Source organism: Onychostruthus taczanowskii, unplaced genomic scaffold (assembly GCF_017590055.1).
Source record: "Onychostruthus taczanowskii isolate IOZ18803 unplaced genomic scaffold, ASM1759005v1 scaffold3, whole genome shotgun sequence".
NCBI classification, from domain to species: Eukaryota; Metazoa; Chordata; class Aves; order Passeriformes; family Passeridae; genus Onychostruthus; species Onychostruthus taczanowskii.
This window is the reverse complement of record NW_024500349.1, coordinates 8,779,203-8,798,671: the sequence shown is the minus strand read 5'-3', so window position 1 is coordinate 8,798,671 and position 19,469 is coordinate 8,779,203. Positions and strand designations below refer to the sequence as shown.

Below are 19,469 nucleotides of genomic sequence, written 5' to 3'. Positions count from 1 at the left end.
AATGTTTGTTTCTAGCATATCTCTAAAAGAGGTGAAGTAACATTTGAATGATTTAAGAAATTTTCCTGCTACTTCATTTAACAAATGAAGTAGCACAGAAGTAGCAGAAACTATGGGAAGAGGAAAAATTCCAAGACCTGGTAAAACAGAACCATATTGCAATCCAAGTCCTATCCTTAATGAACAGCTGTAACAGTGAATGCCATTGGCACTTGACCTCACTCTGTATCCATTTTATGAGGCAATGCCATAAACAGCCATCACAAAAATTGCTCTCTCCATAGAGAAGAGACAATCTTGGAACTTGGCAATGAGGTACACAGGAGTGGAGTGAGGAACAGGAAGGTCATTACTTAACACTACAAACCAGCTGAGAGAATTAATTACACTAGCATGAACATTACTGCACATTCAACCTTTCTTCACAGGACTCTCCCTTAGTAACACTCAACCTTCTCTTTACAGATGCACCTTTTTATTACAAACAGTATTAATCTGACAACTTACTGATCAACAGGAAGGACTTACTCTCTTCAGCTATCAGGAATTGTACTCTACGGCTCTTCAGTCATAATTTTCAATGACAAGCTGACTAGAAATTTTTTTCTCCATTATGGAGCAATTCTTTAGGTGTGAAATAAATGTGGCAATGAGAAATAATTAGTTATATAACATCTTACAAACATGAATGTTAGAATTAGTTAAACTGTTTATTAATTTCAGCTTTATCTTGCCTCCTGTTGACTCTGAACTAAACCAAAAATTTGATCCCACCAGTCTTGGTGAGCCAAAGTTCCGGTGGAAAAAACCAGAATCTTCCAAAGGGCCCTTCCAGAACAACAAAACAAGGTACACAGTTAAGCAGATGGAAATCTCAGTGAGTACATTTTAGACAAGGACTGGTATTGCTGACTGTAATTAAAAACTTCACTCCTCTATTTGAGCTTCCCCTACCTCTCCCATGCAGTAGCCAGTATTGAAATCTGTATTGAAATCTGATTTTTGTACTTAAAGCCAAACTCATTACCTTCCTTTGAATCCCTTTGCTCTTGAGGAAATTTCTCCCTCCTTCCCTAGAGCATTATACAAAAGGCTGAAGGGGAGAACTGGGATAGAGGGAGGCTTTCAGAATACAGAGGTGAGCACGGTCCTTACAGTCATCCCTCCCTTTACAGGGGACTTCTGAGGAGGTAGAAACTCTTGGTACTGCTGGGATTTACCCAGTGGGCTGTGCAGAGAAGGACTCCCAGTCAGGACCAGTGAGTTGAGCAGCACAGACACGGTGTTACAGCCAATGTGATACACAGCACGGAAACATAGCTAAACCAGCATATACAAATGCAGCTTACCTGAAAACAGTGGTAGAAGTTTCTACTTTATGGAAGAAAAAGACAGACAAAAGCAACACATTTCTCAACCCACCATAACTTCTTGACAATCTTTTCCTCCTCGCTGAGGTATTTCTGCCTCTCTTGTTCCACCAGGTTGCGCTGTCGCTGCACAGGATCTTCAAGCCTCTTCACTGTTTCGATCACTTTGCCATTGATTTCTAGCTCTGCTTTCTTCACCATTGCCCTCAGCATCTCCTGGTTCTGCAGCTGTTGCACAAAAGAAATCAACTTCAATTTTTCTGCTTGACTGACATTCCTGGCAACAGAATACATTGCAGAGCTCAGAAGGTTGGGATAAACACCATCCTACAGTGAGTGTTTTGACCTTCTTCTTTCCCTCTTTAGCTGTACCTATAAACATCATTCCATGTATATATATAACTTCCAGTTTCAAACTGATAAAAAAATATGTTTTGGATCAGTATATCACCTTCAATGCATAACTTCTGCAAGGATTGTGGCCCCTTTATTCTGCTTGGTTCAACGTGAATCAAGAATTAATTACACCTCTCGAGAATGCCGGATGCTTGACTTCCACCTTCCATGTATCTCACAAGCTTATGCATCTCACAGCCCATACGTGCCTAGTGGATAATCCCACACATTAATGTCATGGCTGGAATGCACTGCTGTTTTCAGAATGGAGGTTTTCAGTCTCTCAAGTGGCAGAGGAAGGACTGTAACACGTGGTGTAATTTGGTACAGGCATGCAGCTCTTCTGCAATACATAAAACCTCCTTTACCCACCAGAAACCGCCCCCCCCCTTTTTATATGGTAATTTTCTGAGAACTTCAAGTCACACCTTCTTTCTTTTCTTAGCCTGATGTTAAGTAACTCAAGCATTAATTGTCTTGCTGATAGTAAGCACAGAGCAAAACACAGTTAAGAAGGCAAACTAGGCTGTACTCTTCTGTGGGCAGCCCTGGAGCAGCTATGAGCCACGCTCACAAACCAAACCTGTTTAAGTCTGTTGCGAAAATCACAAGATTCAAAGTGATAAGCAGGACTCCACCTAGTCACAGTTTTAGGATACAGGCAACATAAGCACAACTCTGTTAGCCCAGGAGCCATTTCATACTGTAAGATTTTTAAAAACATTACTGTTTTAATTTGGGACAAAATTCCCATTTTAAAACTAGCACTTGAATTGTTGGCTGTCTTCTAAACATCCAGGCTTAACAGCCAAATCACATTTAACACATAAAATAAACCCATGACCTAACAGGAAGAATCACAAAAATGGGATACATACAACATACTTATTACAGTATAATGTAGTAAGCCTTCTTTAAAATCTATTTAAGAAAATTCATGAGAATAAAAAACAAAAAGTGCCTTTGCTGAGACAATTCTTTCCAACCAATATGGGCATGAGAGAAACAAACTCAGTTCCTCACTCATGACTCTTCAGTCCCTGTGCCTGTCTCTCTTACTCTCTTCTCCAGCTACACAACTTCGATGAGAGGGAGGGTAACACCTCACTGCAGGGGTGAGGGGTGTCTGTGTCTGTGTGTGTGTGTGTGTGAAATCTGAGCTGTGACAAGCAGGAGGAGTTAGCTCAAAATTCAGCTGAAGAGACGTGTCAGCAATTACTGAAAAAATGAACGTGAAAAACATTTCAACAGCACAGAACTATATAAATAATATCTAGATTATTTTGAAGACAATGTGTATTTCGTATGTGCATTTTCCCCATGATGGGATTAATGTTTGGATTTGATAAATTAAAATCTCTTACTGCAAGGCCAGCACAACCATCTGAGATACACACCTCTTTTATTGTGTCATATTTTCAAGTAGGAAAACCTAAATGAATTAATAAATGAGTGAGTGAGCATATAACACTTCAGTCACACAATTTATTCCCAGCTCTTTAAAAAGTGGGAAATTTGACACATGGAAGTGAGTTAGGATCTGTTAAACAACTGATCCGAGGTCAGTAACAAAGGTCAGTAACAAAGGTCAGTAACAAAGGTCAGTAACAAAGTTAGACTTAAGTCTCAGGTGTCCAAAATTTAAGTCCTTGATGTTCCTCAGCTGGTAACAGGGACTTCCACTAATAGCAAAACTGAGTATGTGTGAGTGTGTGAGGTTGTGAAATGGCAGGCACATGTTTTTTCCTATTATGGGGGTATGTAGAGGAGCTATATTTATTGTGGTGATGTGTACAACTAAGGTGTTTGTCACCTCCATTGATGAAGTGCTTGAACAATACCAGGAAGTTTCAGTCATAAAAGTTCATCTATTTCTGATAAAAAGGACAGGGAATAAAAATGTAACACAGCAAGATTTCAAAAAAAAACTTGCATGTTGAGGACTCCCAAATCTCAGTGTTTGGAGTGAGCTCTTTAAGTTTGGAACATGACTCAATCTTGGTATCAAAGAAATGTTTTTACTGTTTCTATGAAAATTCATTCAATAATTGACTAGCTATGGAAAACCTGAGCTTGTTCATGCCTGGGGAACAGAATCAGAAGATGAGAAGGGAGAGGTACATATGGGTTCAGAGAGACAAAAGAAAGAACTGTGGGAGGGGAGCAATTGCGTGAGACAGCAGCCAAAGAACAGCATGAGGCAGAGAGAGCAGGAGCAAGGAGAAGGCAGTCTCTGGACATCACGTTTACCTCTGTGCTCTGGAACTGAACTCCTTTCTTACCTTTCTTCTGACAGCAAAACCAGATGTGAGAGTCTCTGGCTAAGTGCACACCCCACTTGCCCCTCTGACCACCTCCGTTATTTGCTTCACCATCTCAAGCAAAAGATGTTTTATGGATCTGCCATATTTATTCTGGTTCCACAAAATAGAACCTTTTGTACTATAAGCTTGCTTGGAAACAAGCCAAGTAAACAATCTTAAACATTCATACTTGAAGAGTCTTTTTTGAAGCAGTACTGAAGTTCTAAAGGCACATGCTAAAAGTAAGGAAAACTAATGCAGGCTTTCCTGTCACCACCAAATGGCAATTTCTTGCTAATTAGAGTAACCTTACCTTATAACTGCAAGCAGCAATCAAACAGAAACAAATTTAGCATGCTTTTTTAGAATTCCAGCATCCTCTCATACATTCTTTACCCTTGGTTCTCCCTTTCAGCCTCAACAATCTCTCCAGATACTTTCCTTGCCCATCTTCTTCACCTTGTGCTTCAGCTGTTATTTGTCACTGCTCTCACACAGGTACACCAGCTCTGCTTTCTGGTACCCACTCCAAGAATAATCTGATAACTAGTTCAGTTCACTTTGAACCAATTATTACCTATGAGACAGGTAACTAGAAACCCAAGTACTGGTTCACAACCCTGTTCCTCATTAGGAGACAAGCATGACCTGCCCAGTGGGAGCCCCCCGCCTCCCCATGAACAACATACAGAGCACAGCCACAAACAGGAGCTGGCTGCTGCAGCTCAGGGCCTCTGTAGAATCTAAGTATCTAGTTCCTGAAGTTTGTTACCATACATTGATTAAAGCTAGCATCTCCAGTCCTATAACGCAGCTCAAAGTACATTTGAATTTCTAATTCAAAATTACACTTGTGAAACTGAGTATCATATACAATTTATGACAGTGTTGTTATTTCTTTCTCCGTCCTTTCTGCAGCACTCATTTCCCTGCAAACAGTGCATTAATGCAGGAAAAGCATGCATGCGTACACGTTCCTAATGGGGAACATTAATCATATCTAACTGTGTTCCCTTAAAGTGAGTTCAATTAAAGAAAAGAAGAAGTAGACAAAAAAATCCAGTGCACATATAAGCTAATGATATAAAGCATGTATGTGTACTCCAAGGCTTGGTTCAAACCTGCTACTAAGAGCTCTCAATACCTGGGAGCACAGAATAAACAACCTCACTAAACTCATCATGTGCTCAATTCTTACCAGTGACAAATCCACTCAGGACAAAGGCTGGGTTACAGCCCATCTCTGGCATTGAGGAAAACTCCACAGCACCATGAAACTAGTCTGTCCTGAATGTCTCTGAAAATCAGAGCACTTAGAACATGCAAGTGTAGTAGCAAGAAGTGTATACAGCCTCTAGTAACAGCCATGAGGTAAACATCTGTGTGCCAAGAATCTGTGTTCAAAATCCAACCACATCTTAACTTTTTGGTGGCATCTTATAATATATGTTTATCTGGTGTGTGAATCAATCCATTTGGATCCATTGCTGCTGGATATGGTTTGAAAAGAAAATTTTGCCAGCACAAACACAGAATACACAAATGAATGGGTCTTTTCTATCATGTATTTCTCTGATTCTGTTAAGAAAATTAGTATGAACTTACAGTGGTAACATCAATTGAAAATTAAACAATAGACATTATTAAACATAGTTTTATGTCCTGATCCTGTTTCTTAGTTATCCTGCCAAATTTTGTGCCTGTGTTTTTTTGAAGTGTTTCTTCTAGTCTGTCACTGTATAAAAAAATTCACACAAACAGGAACAAACTGACTGCCAGACTAGGAGAAACAGTGAAATTGAAAAATAGGAAGCACTGTCAAACATGAAATGAAAACAAGCTGGGAAACCAGAAAAAATACTTTTTCCCTTCTACTTAGAATTATTTTTGAAAACACATAGCACAAAATATTTCATTTAAAATGTGATATTGCAACACTCTTCAGTTTAAAACACTGCCTGTTTCACTTGCTGCCCTACAAACTGTGAGCTTTTTTCAAAATAGTTCAGGAATGCCCTGACAGAAACTCTCATCAATGGAATTTATGTGTAACATACCAAAGTTTCCCTTGAGCTAGAGGTTCTTCCAACTGACTATCAAAATTTTTCAACTTCCCACTAGCTCAGTGCACCAAGTTTGCTATAATTTCTGAATTAAGGGAAGCCAGCCAGAGTTAATGAGCACACTCGGGATATGTCCTTTCTCCCTTCTCAAGACCTCCTTGGCAGCATTGATTTGTGCAGATGGTAGAAATTTCTTCACTCCTGCGTGCCACAATGTTATGTCTGATCAAAAGCAAGGCTTCTGCCCCGGGCAGGGCCATGGAGACAAAGCTCAGCCGCGGAAACGCCACCTCCTTGGTGGGCAGCCCTGTGAGAAGGATGAACTCCCTGCCTCCAAGCAGCACTGCAGCCTCCAGCCACGCTCTGAGGCCACATGCTGAGCACAGCTGGGAGCCAGACCGAAGGCATTTGCCAAGAGCGGCATTTGGCACATGGTGTGGAGAAGGACAGAGGGGCTGCAGTGGTTTGCAGCACAAATGTGGAAAAATATGCATTTGTACATAATGTGCCAGGGCAGAGATCACATGCCAGTGTCTTCAAATTAGACGAGGAACACGATGGCTGGCACGTAGGCAGCACTGCTGAGAATAGCTTTTGAAAGGGACATTTGCTATTGGAGCATACTCATCCTGAACTGAACATTTAAATACAGGGGAGCTGTATCACAGGCAGAAGTCACCTGACCCAACACTTTGCTCCAAACATCTTCTGCCATCTCTGTCTTCCCAGCAAACAGAGCACAGGACGTTGTCACAGGACCTTCAGTTGGACACATTTTCCTATACTGATGTTTACCTCACCCTTCTGCTCCTTTGCTGTATGACTCGCTCATAATTTAATTTCCTTTATCTAGGGAGGTGAAGGTAAAACATGCTCTGAACTCTGATTTGTATTATCATTATTTTGTTCTAAAATTTATCAGCAAATCAAACATGATTGACATGGTACCATCACCCTGGTTATAAAACCAGTAGCTGCAGCCCTACAATAGCTAACACATGATGTCACTTTCTGGGTAAGGAGAACTGGCAGAGTATTGAAGCTTCCCCCACTGTCCACTTTGTCTTACAAGAAAGCGCTCTGCCTTCTTTTCCATCTTCTGAGACAATACACAGTGCTCTTCAGTTTCCAATTAAGTAAGAGGCTGAAGACCTGTACAGCTGCATATGCTTATTTTTACAGTGTCTGAGATGAACAGCATATATTTATATTTGCAGCATGACAGTATGTGCCAACATACTATTTTTGTTAACTCTTCATTGGTTGTATTCTTTCTTGCAGGTTTGGAGGTGTTGACATGTATTAGGAAGGTATTGTTGAAACCTGAGTGTAAGTAGGACACAACAAACCTTTGCAGCAACATTTGAAATACCTTTTTTTTTTTTTCTTACTGTTCAAGTTGGCTATTTTTCTGGATTCTGTAAATACTCTGGACTCTGTAAATACTGTAAGGACTCAGACTCTGGCTTAATGCATATCTACTGATCCTCAGCTACATTTGGGTTTCCTGACATCAAAGCTGTTTATTCAGGGACTTAAAATCTGTCTCAACTGTAAACAGTATGGAGCAGGAACATGGTTCTTCTGACATGTTTACACAGCACATAGCATAGGAGGATCCAAACTGTAATCACAGACTTGATATTATTGTAATATAAATAGTGCTTTAATGTATGGAGTCATCCAACAAAGCTAGAAATTATTTTTTTTTCTCAATATCTGAGCAGTAGCTTAACTGAGCTAATTCTCACCCCTTGAGGACTATACAAGCTTTTGAGTCTGTAGTACTTGGGTCTGCCCTTTGCTAGAACTCCACTACTGAGACTCACTTGTACAAAGGGTAAAAGAGAGAAAATGAGAGGGAAGGAGGAAAAAAGACATTTGCTGACAACCCTCCTTTTTTCCCAGCATTATCCAGATAATCATACCTGTAGCTGCTTCATCTGGTGCAGCTGCAGCCGCAGATCCGACACGTTGCGTTTCATGCCGTGCAGGCTGACGTGCATTGCTGGGGCTCCGGCAGGATGGATGACAGCTGACTCCCCAGTTCCCAGGGCATTCTTCCCCCCAGATATGTTGGCAGCACCTACAATAAGCAGCAGTACAGGTTGAGTTCACAGCTGAGAAGGTGCAAACATGATCCATCCTCTGCCCACTGAATCCACAGGTACTTCACACAGATGGACAAGAAAAGCAAATGACAGATGCCAGCACTCAGTATTAACAGGGGACTGCACCTCCTTATCCAATGTATTTTGAGGGAAGGCTGCACAGTATCAGAGTGTACCTGTGCTGGAACCTCCGTTCTACCAGAGCTCTGCATTACTCCAGGACTGCTTTCTACCACATGCAGTGGAGATGGGATAATAAATTATAACTGCAGATGACACAAAACAGGAACAAATCAAATTGGTTCTGAAAGTAACTTCAGGACTGTCCTCCCAGGAGATGTCTTGAGACCAAGCTGATGCAAATTTATTCATAGGACTCCTGAACTACATATTTGTTGATTAATCATCACAGGAGATGGATTCAGTCAATCTGCCAAATATGGGGAAAAGATTTCTATAGAAAATCTTGCTTCACTGCTTAAAGAACAATTGCATTATTTCTAGCAGGTATCTCCAGCAGCAACCCTATGAAACCAGAAATTAAATGATGGTGTGCCAGAGGCTCTCCAGCCATGTTGCATCCACCTACTCCCTTTTAGTCTGTCAGAAAGGAATACAGCATAACACAAGGAAATGAGCCGAGCCACGCTCTGAAAATAATGATTGTTGTCATCACAAAACTTTCTTTGTTAAAGAATGCTGTTCTTCTACACAGGAACAATGCCAAGCTTGTTCTTTTCAGTCTCAAGTACCTGGGAAGAAGCTCTATTTAGAGAGAATAAGAAAATTCCAGCTCATCAGCTAATAGAAATGTCAGCTCCTTCTCACAATTTGCACTTACACACCCATATTCTTCAAATTTTTTTCCTAATGTGACCCTTCCCCCCCCTCCACTACCCCAGCAGACAAAATGACAGACTATCAGTATCACATACTTCATTTTTTAAGTCCAGTACTTTGTAGTCCTGCAAACTCTTCTCATCATACTGCCAAATCCACCTTATTCCTTGATCCCAAATGGCACAGATGGCTGCTGCTCCCTGAACTACAGCATTAACTGGCCCTCACTACAAGGAAGACATTGAGACGCGGACCATGTCCAGAGAAGGACAACAAAACTGGTGAAGGGTCTGAAGCACAAGTCTGATGAGAAACAGCTGAGGGAGCTGGGGGGGTTCAGTCTGGAAAAAAGGAGTCTCAAGGTCCTTCTTGCTCTCTACAGCTGCCTGAAAGGGGGTTGGAAGGAGGTGGGAGTTGGTCTCTTCTCCCAGGTAACAAAAAATAGGACAAAAACTGGCCTAAAGTTACAGCCAGGGAGATTTAATATTAGGAAAAAATTTCTTCACCAAAAGGGTCATCAAGCATTGGAAGAGGCTGCCCAGGGAAGTGGCTGAGTCACCATCCCTGAAGGTATATAAAAGATGTGTAGATGGGGTGCTTAGGGACCTGGCCTGGTGGTGGACTTGGCAGTGTTGGGTTAATGGCTTGACTGGATGATCTGAAAGGTCTTTTCCAATCTAAATAATTCCATGAGTCTATTCTATGATTAGGTCATTCCCTACTTCAATTTCATCCTTCTCTATGATTAAAAAAAGAAATCTGAAGAAACAGAAAATAGCTCATCAATGGATTTACACAGGGATTTTGGTCATCATCTGTTCTCACAAGCACACATTCTATCAAGTATAATGAAATCAAACAAAAAACAGTGTTGTGAGCTTTGCCTGCTGAAGGCAAATTTTCAGTGCACTGAAGTGCATGACACTTCTGACTGGAATGAGTATAACTCCCCGAGTGGGAAGTTCTCTCCCCATGCTTCTCATCCCTTGTAGTCTTTTGAACTATTCCTCCAAATATGCCTGAGTACAGCTCAGCATAACAACACCTTTTTCAACAAGTGAAATTCACCTGGGGGAAGCATTCTTAAAGGATGGAAATCACACCAGCCTATTCTTATTTAAAAAAAAAAAAAAAAAAAAAGAAAAAAAAAAGAAGTTTTTAAGAATCCTGTTTGTTACTTTACCTTCATTTGCAATTCTGCTCAATAAAAGCACAGGCCCCTCTGGCTGGATCCATGCTACATACAGTGTGCCATGCTATGAGCTTCTGGAGACATGCTCAGACAAAAAGCTCTTCTAGCTTGGTGCAGGCTGTTGTAATGCTTGCTATACTGTCCCTGAACCTGCTCCAGCTAGATCTGCTTGGGGCTTCAACAACAGCACTTGTCATTACACTGCTGAGCAAGCTGCTGCACATTTTTGCTATACTCCAGTATGATTCAATGGTCTCTTGACTTTCAAAGAGCTCCTTAACAGAAAGCAACACTCAAGAAATAAACAGTCCTTGTTCACTGCCATTATGTACCCACTCCATGCTTCAGTCTAATGTATGCTCATACTTATCTGTCTACATGTACACTGCAGTTTCTCCTACAGTCAAGCATCTATTTCCCTCCCACGTGCACTGTGTTTTGCCCTTTTTGTTTAAGAGAATGGTATTTAGTTCATAAACCTTACAGACAGAAACCACCAGAGAGTCTGAAAAATGTGGATAAGCCTCCAAGAGTTCTGATCCCTAGCCACAAATCTGGACTATTTTTGAAAGCACACCTACCTTTCTGCTGTTCTTTGCCTCAAGCAAAAGCTCCAAAACCTCAGCCCCTGACCCTGTGATGAGGCAGCCAAGGCATGAATCAGACCCCACCAGTCCCTCCCCCCATGCTGGACCCCAGTCAATTCACATATTTTCTCAGGAAGGGGTGCCTGCTTTCCTTTTAGTGTAGATGGACTGTGATCTGCTTCTGTAAGCAATAAATGTCTCCAACTCCCTACAAAGCAGCTCTCCTCCTCGCTGCTGCCTCAGCCACCTCTTTTCACCATTAGGTGCTCTTGGCTGCCACAGTGTCCCTGCTGCAGGGTGTGCTCAGAGCCTGGGAAACGTGCGGTGGGACTGTGACTCCAGCGGGTGTGAAACGCAAGACACTGAGTGAGCATTAACCATCAGCAGCCGATTTCTCACATATTCATATTTTCATCAAGAAAGAATAAAAGGGCAGCTGAATGAGGGGCTGCTTCATCTAGGGAGTGTAGCTCACTGTTGGAAATAGTCCCAGGCTGTAGCTTTGTGATTAGATGTGAGGCCAGATGGATTAAAGGGAAAGAAACAGCACTGGCTCTTGCGTTTTTAAATAAGCCCCTTCTTGAGCTAGGTAGGGGAAATTCAACCTCCCACCATAACTTTCTAATACTTTGGACAAATAAAAAAGTTAACTTTGAAAAAAGGCTAATGAACTAAGCTGCCATTTTAGAATACAAAGAGAACTGAAGTGCAGAAGGAGGAAAGGTTTGCTGTGTGCTCAGGGGATAAGGATCCCTGACACTTGACCTTTGCTATGGTTTCAAAGACACTGCTCTGCTTCTGTTTTCCATTTTTTTTTTTTCCCTTAAATGCTAAGATTTTATTTTGAAGCAGGTAGGCACAAAAGGCCATCAGAAGACACCCAGATTTTATTATTCCCCACAAATAACTAATCTAATTAAAGAGACACAATTTTTCAAGCATTATTTAGGGAGATGTGACTGTTACTAGATGGCACTAAATTAGCCTCAAAATAACAAAATATTCTATATATACATTAGTGTGCAACTTCACCTCATTGATCCAAAATGAATTCAGGAACATATTTTGCCTGCAAATGCTGACGGAGTTCTAAGACTAGCATGATCTGTCTTTGAATCTGAGATAAGCAAGCAGATATGGATAATTATTTAATTCACAGGTCATCACAGCAAAAGTCATGCATGTGAGAAGGGCACACAGATATGCACAGATGACAAGACAGTTCACAAAGAACGAGGAATCAAATCTGAGTCCTACATTGGTAATACTTCTCCCTGCTGCCATCTTCCTCTTGTTTTGTGTTGGTGGTGTTAGTGCAGAAAATTGTACTCCCTGATTCCCCTCTCACAACATACTGAAATATCTTCCTTCCTCTTCTAACCAGCAGCAACTAGCAAAAAGCTATTGCTTTTTTTGGTAATCCACGAAACAACTGATCCCAATTTATTAAATGAATCCAGGATTGAGTCTATCATCAGTCTCCAGCTGATGAACACAAATATGACAGAAAAGAGTATTTCTCAGGGTATTTGTTAGTTATCTCATGGTGACTCTTACTAGTATGGTTTGGTTTTAGAATCATGTGTTGTTTCTAAATCAAGAGTTCCTTGATACCATTCGTGTTTCAGGCACTGAAGATCTTTATAAGGATTCAGTCATAGAATTTCTCAAACATTAGCAGAAGAGACATAGACAGTCTGTGGAGGGTTACTGCTCTTTCAACCCATCCCCCATGAAAGAACTGAGCCTAAAGCAATAAAAGATAAGAAATGCAGACAAGCATTGTCATTCCAGACTCATTTTCCTAAGTGAAAAAGCTGGGTTTCTTCAGAGTCCTTAATATTTGGGGCTAAAGAAGCCACTGGTTTCCACAGACTGGCACAACAAAAGCAAGTGAAATACAACAATTTGGTTCATATGACACATCAGAGTATTCACAATCTAGCTATATAGAGTTATCTAAGGTTTATAAAATGTGGTCTCTTTCCCATCCCAAGGGATGTAGTCTACTTTTTTGAACAAAAGTCTCCTATCATTGGAACAGCATACTATAAAATACAATGTTGGCTCAACATTGATGAGACAACATTATCTTGCACAGATGTTTTGTCTTTTAGAATGGGAAGCAATTCACATTTTTGCTTATCAGAGCTCTAGAAAGGACTGTTCAATCAACATTTTATACCACTTTGTCTTTCAAATAGTCTTTGAAATTGCTAAAACTGGTATCTCAGTGCACAGTTGTCAAGTGGAATTGTAAAGTGAGAGAGTCACTGCCTAAATGGCTATAGTAATAAAGATTGGGGTGAATTGAAGAACAAAACAGTGGTCAGCAGAAGCATGTCTAGCTTCCACTGGCATGTTTGAACCCAAGCATATTTACAATAAGGAAAAACATTCTGTAATATATTCTGGCAGATTGCCTAATTTTCAAGTGAGCCAAACTGCATTGACTCATTGGACCATATCCTGAGCAATTCCAGGCACAAAAGCGGGGAAATATTCCATTATACAAGACTATTCTTTTATACAGCAGTCTTCAGTAATAGCTGTTGTGGGTTACAATACTGTAGTGTACTGGGGTCATCACACCTTGTTTTCCCTACCTGTTACAATTTAATTTTGTGGTTGAGTCCCATTGGAAGGACAGGATACAGAGATGCAGGTGCTGGAGTTACAACTATACATTATAGCACTGATAGGGATCCTTGCAGACTGCTGGCTGTATGGCTGTTCCCACTGTCCTATCCCCTTCTCCCAAGTGATGAGAAAGGCATCTATAGCACAAGCTGAATGTGGAATCCTTACTCATATGCTGGATAGGTGCATGGCTATGTGACAAAGCCAATGTCTCTGTCAGTGAGTGACAGATGACGATCTGGCCTTTGACAGTAAATTAAGTCCCCACACTCCATCTCCCCTACCATGGTTGCACATGCAGCTGTTACATGTAATATTGTCATTTCAGGGACATGTCAGTCATATGATAAGGTAGTGAGTGAGGAGTATTCGGGAACAACAGTGTCAGGAAATGGCTGCTGGTCAGATGAACCACACTATTCTGGTGGGCTGGGCATGCCTTCACAGGGAATCTTCACTTTTGTTTTATGTAAGGTTGCTTTCCCAATGAGTATTATTTAATTTCTCATTTAAGTGAGTGCACATTTACACATCCACACACAAACCACTACATAATTCAGGTTCAAAGGGACCTCTAGAGGCCCAAACTCCCACTCAAAGCAGGGCCCACTGAGATCAGGTCCTCCAACTGAGTGCCGCTCACCAAGTACTTGTACCATCTCTACTTGCACCAGTACCCACCAAGTACTGGTACCATCACAGGGAAAGCAGAGAGGCTGCTGTTTGCAATGCACTACAAAGAGGAACACAAGGCACTGTATGTGCTAGTTGTGAGGGTTTCATAAGTGCTTTATGTGAGGTGAGGCCTATGCAAGTGGGAAATGCCATAAATTCTCATGACACTGAGTAATGACACTGCAATAGGGAAAAACTGAAGACCATTTTGCAGCTGTTTTGAATAATGACAGACTTTTCACTATATTGTCTGAAACTGAAAAATTACAACTTATTTCTTCAAAGCTTTAAGTAATCCTCTCCCCATCCCGGAAGGGAAGAGTTGGAACAGCACCAGAGAGTGGCTTGGGAGCAAAGCTTCAGCTTGCTCTCTCTTGCATGTGGTTGATAGTTTCCAGGTCTAGTTTGGTTTCTGTCAATTAGGAGGACACAGTGCAACTCCAGACAAACAGGAATCCTGAACGTGAGCTCCAACAGAAAGGCTAGTTAGGAGCATAATGGGTTTGCTAATAAATGTGTGTGGTTTACTACCTGCCGGGCACAGACCTCCCTGTGGGAACAGCACTTCCAGGAAGCAGGGAACTGCCTGTATTTGCATTCAGTGCATGACAAAGGTGAAGAGGAGGCATATAAGCACACGAATGCCCTTCCGACTTCTCCAATAGCAGCCTGTACACAAAGAGCTTCAACCATATGGAAATCTTCTTTGTCAACAGTTTTAACTCCATCTTTTACACACTTAACAGCTCTCCAGGTGGGATGCTAAAACAAGACCAGCTCTTACTGGCTTCATAATTGGTGCTTGATCAGAACAGTTTAGGTGCACACTAATAATGAGGAACGGATCAATGTGGCTTTGGCTTAATTAGGGAAAGCACTGTCTTGCTGACTGCTAAGTTTCTTGGTGTCATTACATCAGTAGTATCCTAGTGACAGACGGACCTTAGAAAAAGTTCCGGTGACAAGAAAAGGAATTAAATATTTAGTCTTCTATAGCAATCTGGACACATCTAGGGTTAATGACAGATATACATACATCCTACAGACAGGATGAGTCACTGGAAAATTCACCAGATGCAGAGGCTCTGCATCTCATTTAAACCATTCAGCACAGGTGGGAAATTCATTCCAAATACCATCTCAACCTGTCAGAAATTCCTCTCTTAAAGATGTGATCGACTCCCATATCCTGCACTTAAACTTCAGTTCTGACAGTACAGCCACGGAAATTTAAGTAAATTTGACATTTGCATAAGCTGGGATGTTCATAATGTTAGAGCTATTCATATACCTGAATAAGTTGTAAATTAAAAGTGAATTATCTTACCTGCAGTGTCGGCGCTGCCCTTGCTGGCCACAATTTTCATCATCTTCTCACTAAATAATAACAAGAAAAATTGTAATTTTAGTTTACTAACTAATAAAACTGTAATGAAGTTTATATTCAACAAATTTAATGGCCTTGTCTAACATATATATTTTTTAATTTAAATCACCAGTAATTTGTCAGTCATCAGTAGTATTTTTTCAAAATCACCTTTTAGTAGAAGTTAAGCAACAAACTGAGTATAAGCAGTAGAAAGCACAGAGATGTAGCTACATTAATTCTTTTTATCACAAAGAAGAGTAATGCAGTTAATATCCATCTATCACTTGGCATATTCTTCCTCTCTGCCTAGCATTCTCATGGAGATGATAAAGAAACTTAAAAATTATTGAGCATTCAGGATTTTTTTTACTATTACATTCAAATATATTTTTGTTGATTGATTACTAAAATCATTACAGATGAATTCTGTTTTTACCTAGAAGAATCTTTGCTATTACTTGTATTTGGCCCTTTAAAAAGCGCAGACTGAACAAGACCAGTTAAACTGGCAATCTGTTTCTCCATGGCTTGTATCCTCTCTCTGTAAGACAAGAGAACCGTTTGTTAAAGCCAGATATATTTGCTTTCAGACTTGTTTTTCTAGGTGAATGATTACCACAGGATTGGAAAGACACTACAGAGTTTATGCAAAGGCCCTTGGGTACAGTTTGCATATACCTTATTGCAGCAGCTTACCAAATCTCGGTTTGGACAGCTTTGGCATTGTAACAGACAATTTAAAAAAATCTGCTTAGTTAAAAAGAACAAAACAAACAAGCAAGTAATAAACTTCTAACGACCTCACAAGACAGGCACCTAAAACAATTTGTTAATGCCACTTGCAACTAGTGAAAAATTCTTTTTCAGCACTACATGCATTTGCTCTTTTACCTACACGGGGCCAATCATTTTGTCTGTTCTTAAGGTTTCAGGATTAAAGACTTTACACTTCTTCTTGTTACTATTTTTACCTTCCCCAGACCCAGAATTTTTGTCTGGGAAGCATTTAATCTGCCCAAGCTGATGACTTTCCAGTCCAAATCCTTTCCACCTGACATCACAACTGTCTGCTTTGAAAAGGACAGAAATATGACAGAGAGGCACAGGACACCAAATGCAGACTGTACAGCAATGTTACAATAAAACAGATTTTCTTTTGTGCACATATCCCGAGAAATTCCCAAAAGGCAGAAGAAAAGAGATGAAGAGTTACAGTAAGTATAATCAATGTTTTCCATAGGAACCAAAGGTCACTAAACAAGAATAACTTTTTTTTGATGCCAAGGCTAACATTTGTGTATTTATCTGTTTGCATAAATCCATATATTAGTCAGGTACCAGGGGACTTCCTCAGTCGGCTCCAAACCAGCCTTTTGCTCACACAGGTGCCTGCTTATACATGCCAGTATGTCAGTGACACACCACAACAGACACACACATCAGTATGGGACCTTCTGAAAAGGTGTCCCTCTATTACAGCAGTTGAGTGTGTGGGAAGACTTGCAGGAGGAAATTCTAACAGCAGGCTGTGGTTTTGGAAGATGACTGGGAAGAAAACTTCTCAAAAAGCAGGTGGTTAAGACCAGCAGCAGTGACTGATGAGAGAAGATGGGACGCACAAACTCAGACACAGACTCAGCATGCTGCACAGTCCATCCATCACCACGGCAGCATTCTGTGCACACGGGAGCAGCCAAACTCTGGCCACCCCAGCTGCAGGTGCAGTTTAGTGGCCAAAGCAATAGCAGCAATCAGTAAGAGTCATATAAACTCAAATGTAGGTACCAATAACAGCCAAAAGCAAGCTGACATGATAAAAAGCAAGTAACCAGCCCTGCTTGCAGCCAGATGGATTGTCCAGGCTAATTATTTCATTCACATTCAGGGAACTAATGAGGTTTCCTGGGATAGCACACAGGTACCATAGCCAGGAGAGACTCAGAGACACCCAGAGGCTGAGAAAACAGCAGCAAAACAAGTAATGAGATGCTAACAGACACAAGCAGGGAAGGAGAGAGTGCTCAGTCAGTCCCCAGCCAGCAGACGTGTTCTTACTGCGAGTTAATGCAGTGCACGCATCCCACTTTTCTGTCTTCATGTTGAAAGGTATTTTGAAGGGTGATGAGAAGACAAGTGAATCTGACTTAATTCATTTCAAACCAAGAAATACGTTACGGAATTTCCACTATTACACGTTTTAAAATAAGAAATTGGTGCAGGCTACAGTAACCTTTGGAACAAAAACAAGTACTAAAACCCAGGGATAAACATACTCTAACAAACTTTAATGCAGCATTTTTGACACTTAATAATGAAAACTTTTTTTTTCCCCAGATAATCATCACAAAACCATCCTGGAACTAAGCTCAACTGGAAGTCTATCTGTTTTACCAATCCATAAATATGATGTTTTTTTTCATCCCACATTAGATAATCTGGAAACAATTTTCTGCTTCAAAAGATATTATGGCAACACAAAGCTGATCTTGTCCTTTGCCATGAAATCTAGGAAAGTATGTTGTTAAGAGGGAGAGGGATGTTCCAAGATAGGAGATGATGAAAAACGAATGAAATACTGGAATCAATTGCACAGAACACATTATTTTTCATATGGTAAAAGCATTAAGAATGTGAAGAATCTACATGTGCTCTGGAGTTACTCTGTTAGAAACCAGGCAGATTTTTCCTGTAATAATTCCACTGTAACACCCAGATTTGTTATGGCCATTAGCATGAAACATTTCAAAAACAGGTGTCTGAAAGGTGCCTTTTAGGCATTAAATAAAACAGCCTGATTTTCAGAGGTGGTAGGACTGAAGGTGGTGGGAAGCAGCATGTTCCAGCGTGGGCAGGGAGAGATGCAGGTGGCGTGGTGGTGGGGCTGTAACCTGGGCTCATGTGGCTGGAGGGCAGGTGGCCCAGCTCTGTCACAAAGCCCAGAGGAGCACGGACAGGATCTGCAGTGGACCCCTTTGCCTCCAACCTCCTTATGAAGGGCTGGAGCAGACTCTGCTCCAGGAGGGAGAAAAAAATGCTTTCCTCAAGCTGTGCAAGGTCAGGGATGCCAGCATTGACACAACAAACACTGTGATTTTTGATTCTTGGCAGTGTGTTTTCTACCTCTTGCTGTGCTCACTGCTGTGGAGAGGGGAGCTGGGACCAGCCTGAACCAGCAGCTCTGCCTGCACAGGGCAGGCCGGAGTCCCATGGATGGGGCAGACAGGGCTCTCTGGCATGGGACAGGCTGGCACTCCAGTGACACAGGGCAGGCCAGGATGTGGAGCACTAGGACAGAGGGCAGACAGAGAACACCCTTCTTGGTGCCACCAGAAGGGTGGTAGCCCAAGAAGAGCCAACCCGTCTCGGCTTCCAGATTAATTTCCCAGATAAAGCTGCATCTCTCCACCACCCAGGAAGAGCAGGGAGGGTCCCTTTTACAGCAGTTGGGAAAGAAATGGCTATTTTATCAGCCTGCGCACAGAAAGGCATTGTTTCACATTGTTTTCCTGTGAATGTTGGGAGAGTCAGAGCATGGCAGGGGAGGAAAGGAGAGGACAAGGTCAGAAGCGACGCCCAGCACAACTCTCTCAGACTTGGCTGTGGCTTCTCACAGACCCTGGCCAGGAAGGCAGGGACAGGCCATTTACCAGCCCTCTTCTCCCCAGCAGCCTGACCTACAGCTCTGGCACTAGGTATGTCCAGGAACTGGGGCCCTGCCTCAGCATCTGAAATTCAGCAGAACCAAAGCAAGTCCTTGCTTTTCTGGGGACCATGCACTGATATGTCAGATTTCAGATTTCTTCCTTACAGCTTCACTGATCTTTCATGTTACTCCTTCTACTGCAGTTAACTGGAAGTAATTCCAAGAAGGAGTACAGCATATTGCTGAATTGGTATCCACCTGTCACAACAATGCTATTTAA

General features: G+C 41.4%; 1 protein-coding gene across 15 annotated transcripts in view; it reads right to left on the bottom strand.

Annotated features, from left to right (window-relative positions):
* The window catches only part of KIAA1217 (KIAA1217 ortholog), a 177,640-nt gene that overhangs the window by 25,180 nt on the left and 132,991 nt on the right, over window positions 1–19,469 (bottom strand). For 12 of the 15 annotated variants that reach the window (XM_041408966.1, XM_041408955.1, XM_041408952.1 and 9 more), the window contains 4 exons: window positions 15,983–16,087; window positions 15,505–15,554; window positions 8,061–8,218; window positions 1,423–1,598 (listed from right to left, as the gene is read on the bottom strand). In XM_041408966.1, coding sequence (XP_041264900.1) covers window positions 1,423–1,598; window positions 8,061–8,218; window positions 15,505–15,554; window positions 15,983–16,087 — 489 coding nt within the window. The remainder of the gene's footprint in view (window positions 1–1,422; window positions 1,599–8,060; window positions 8,219–15,504; window positions 15,555–15,982; window positions 16,088–19,469) is intronic. The other 3 variants (XM_041408967.1, XM_041408956.1, XM_041408959.1) reach the window with 1 other exon arrangement.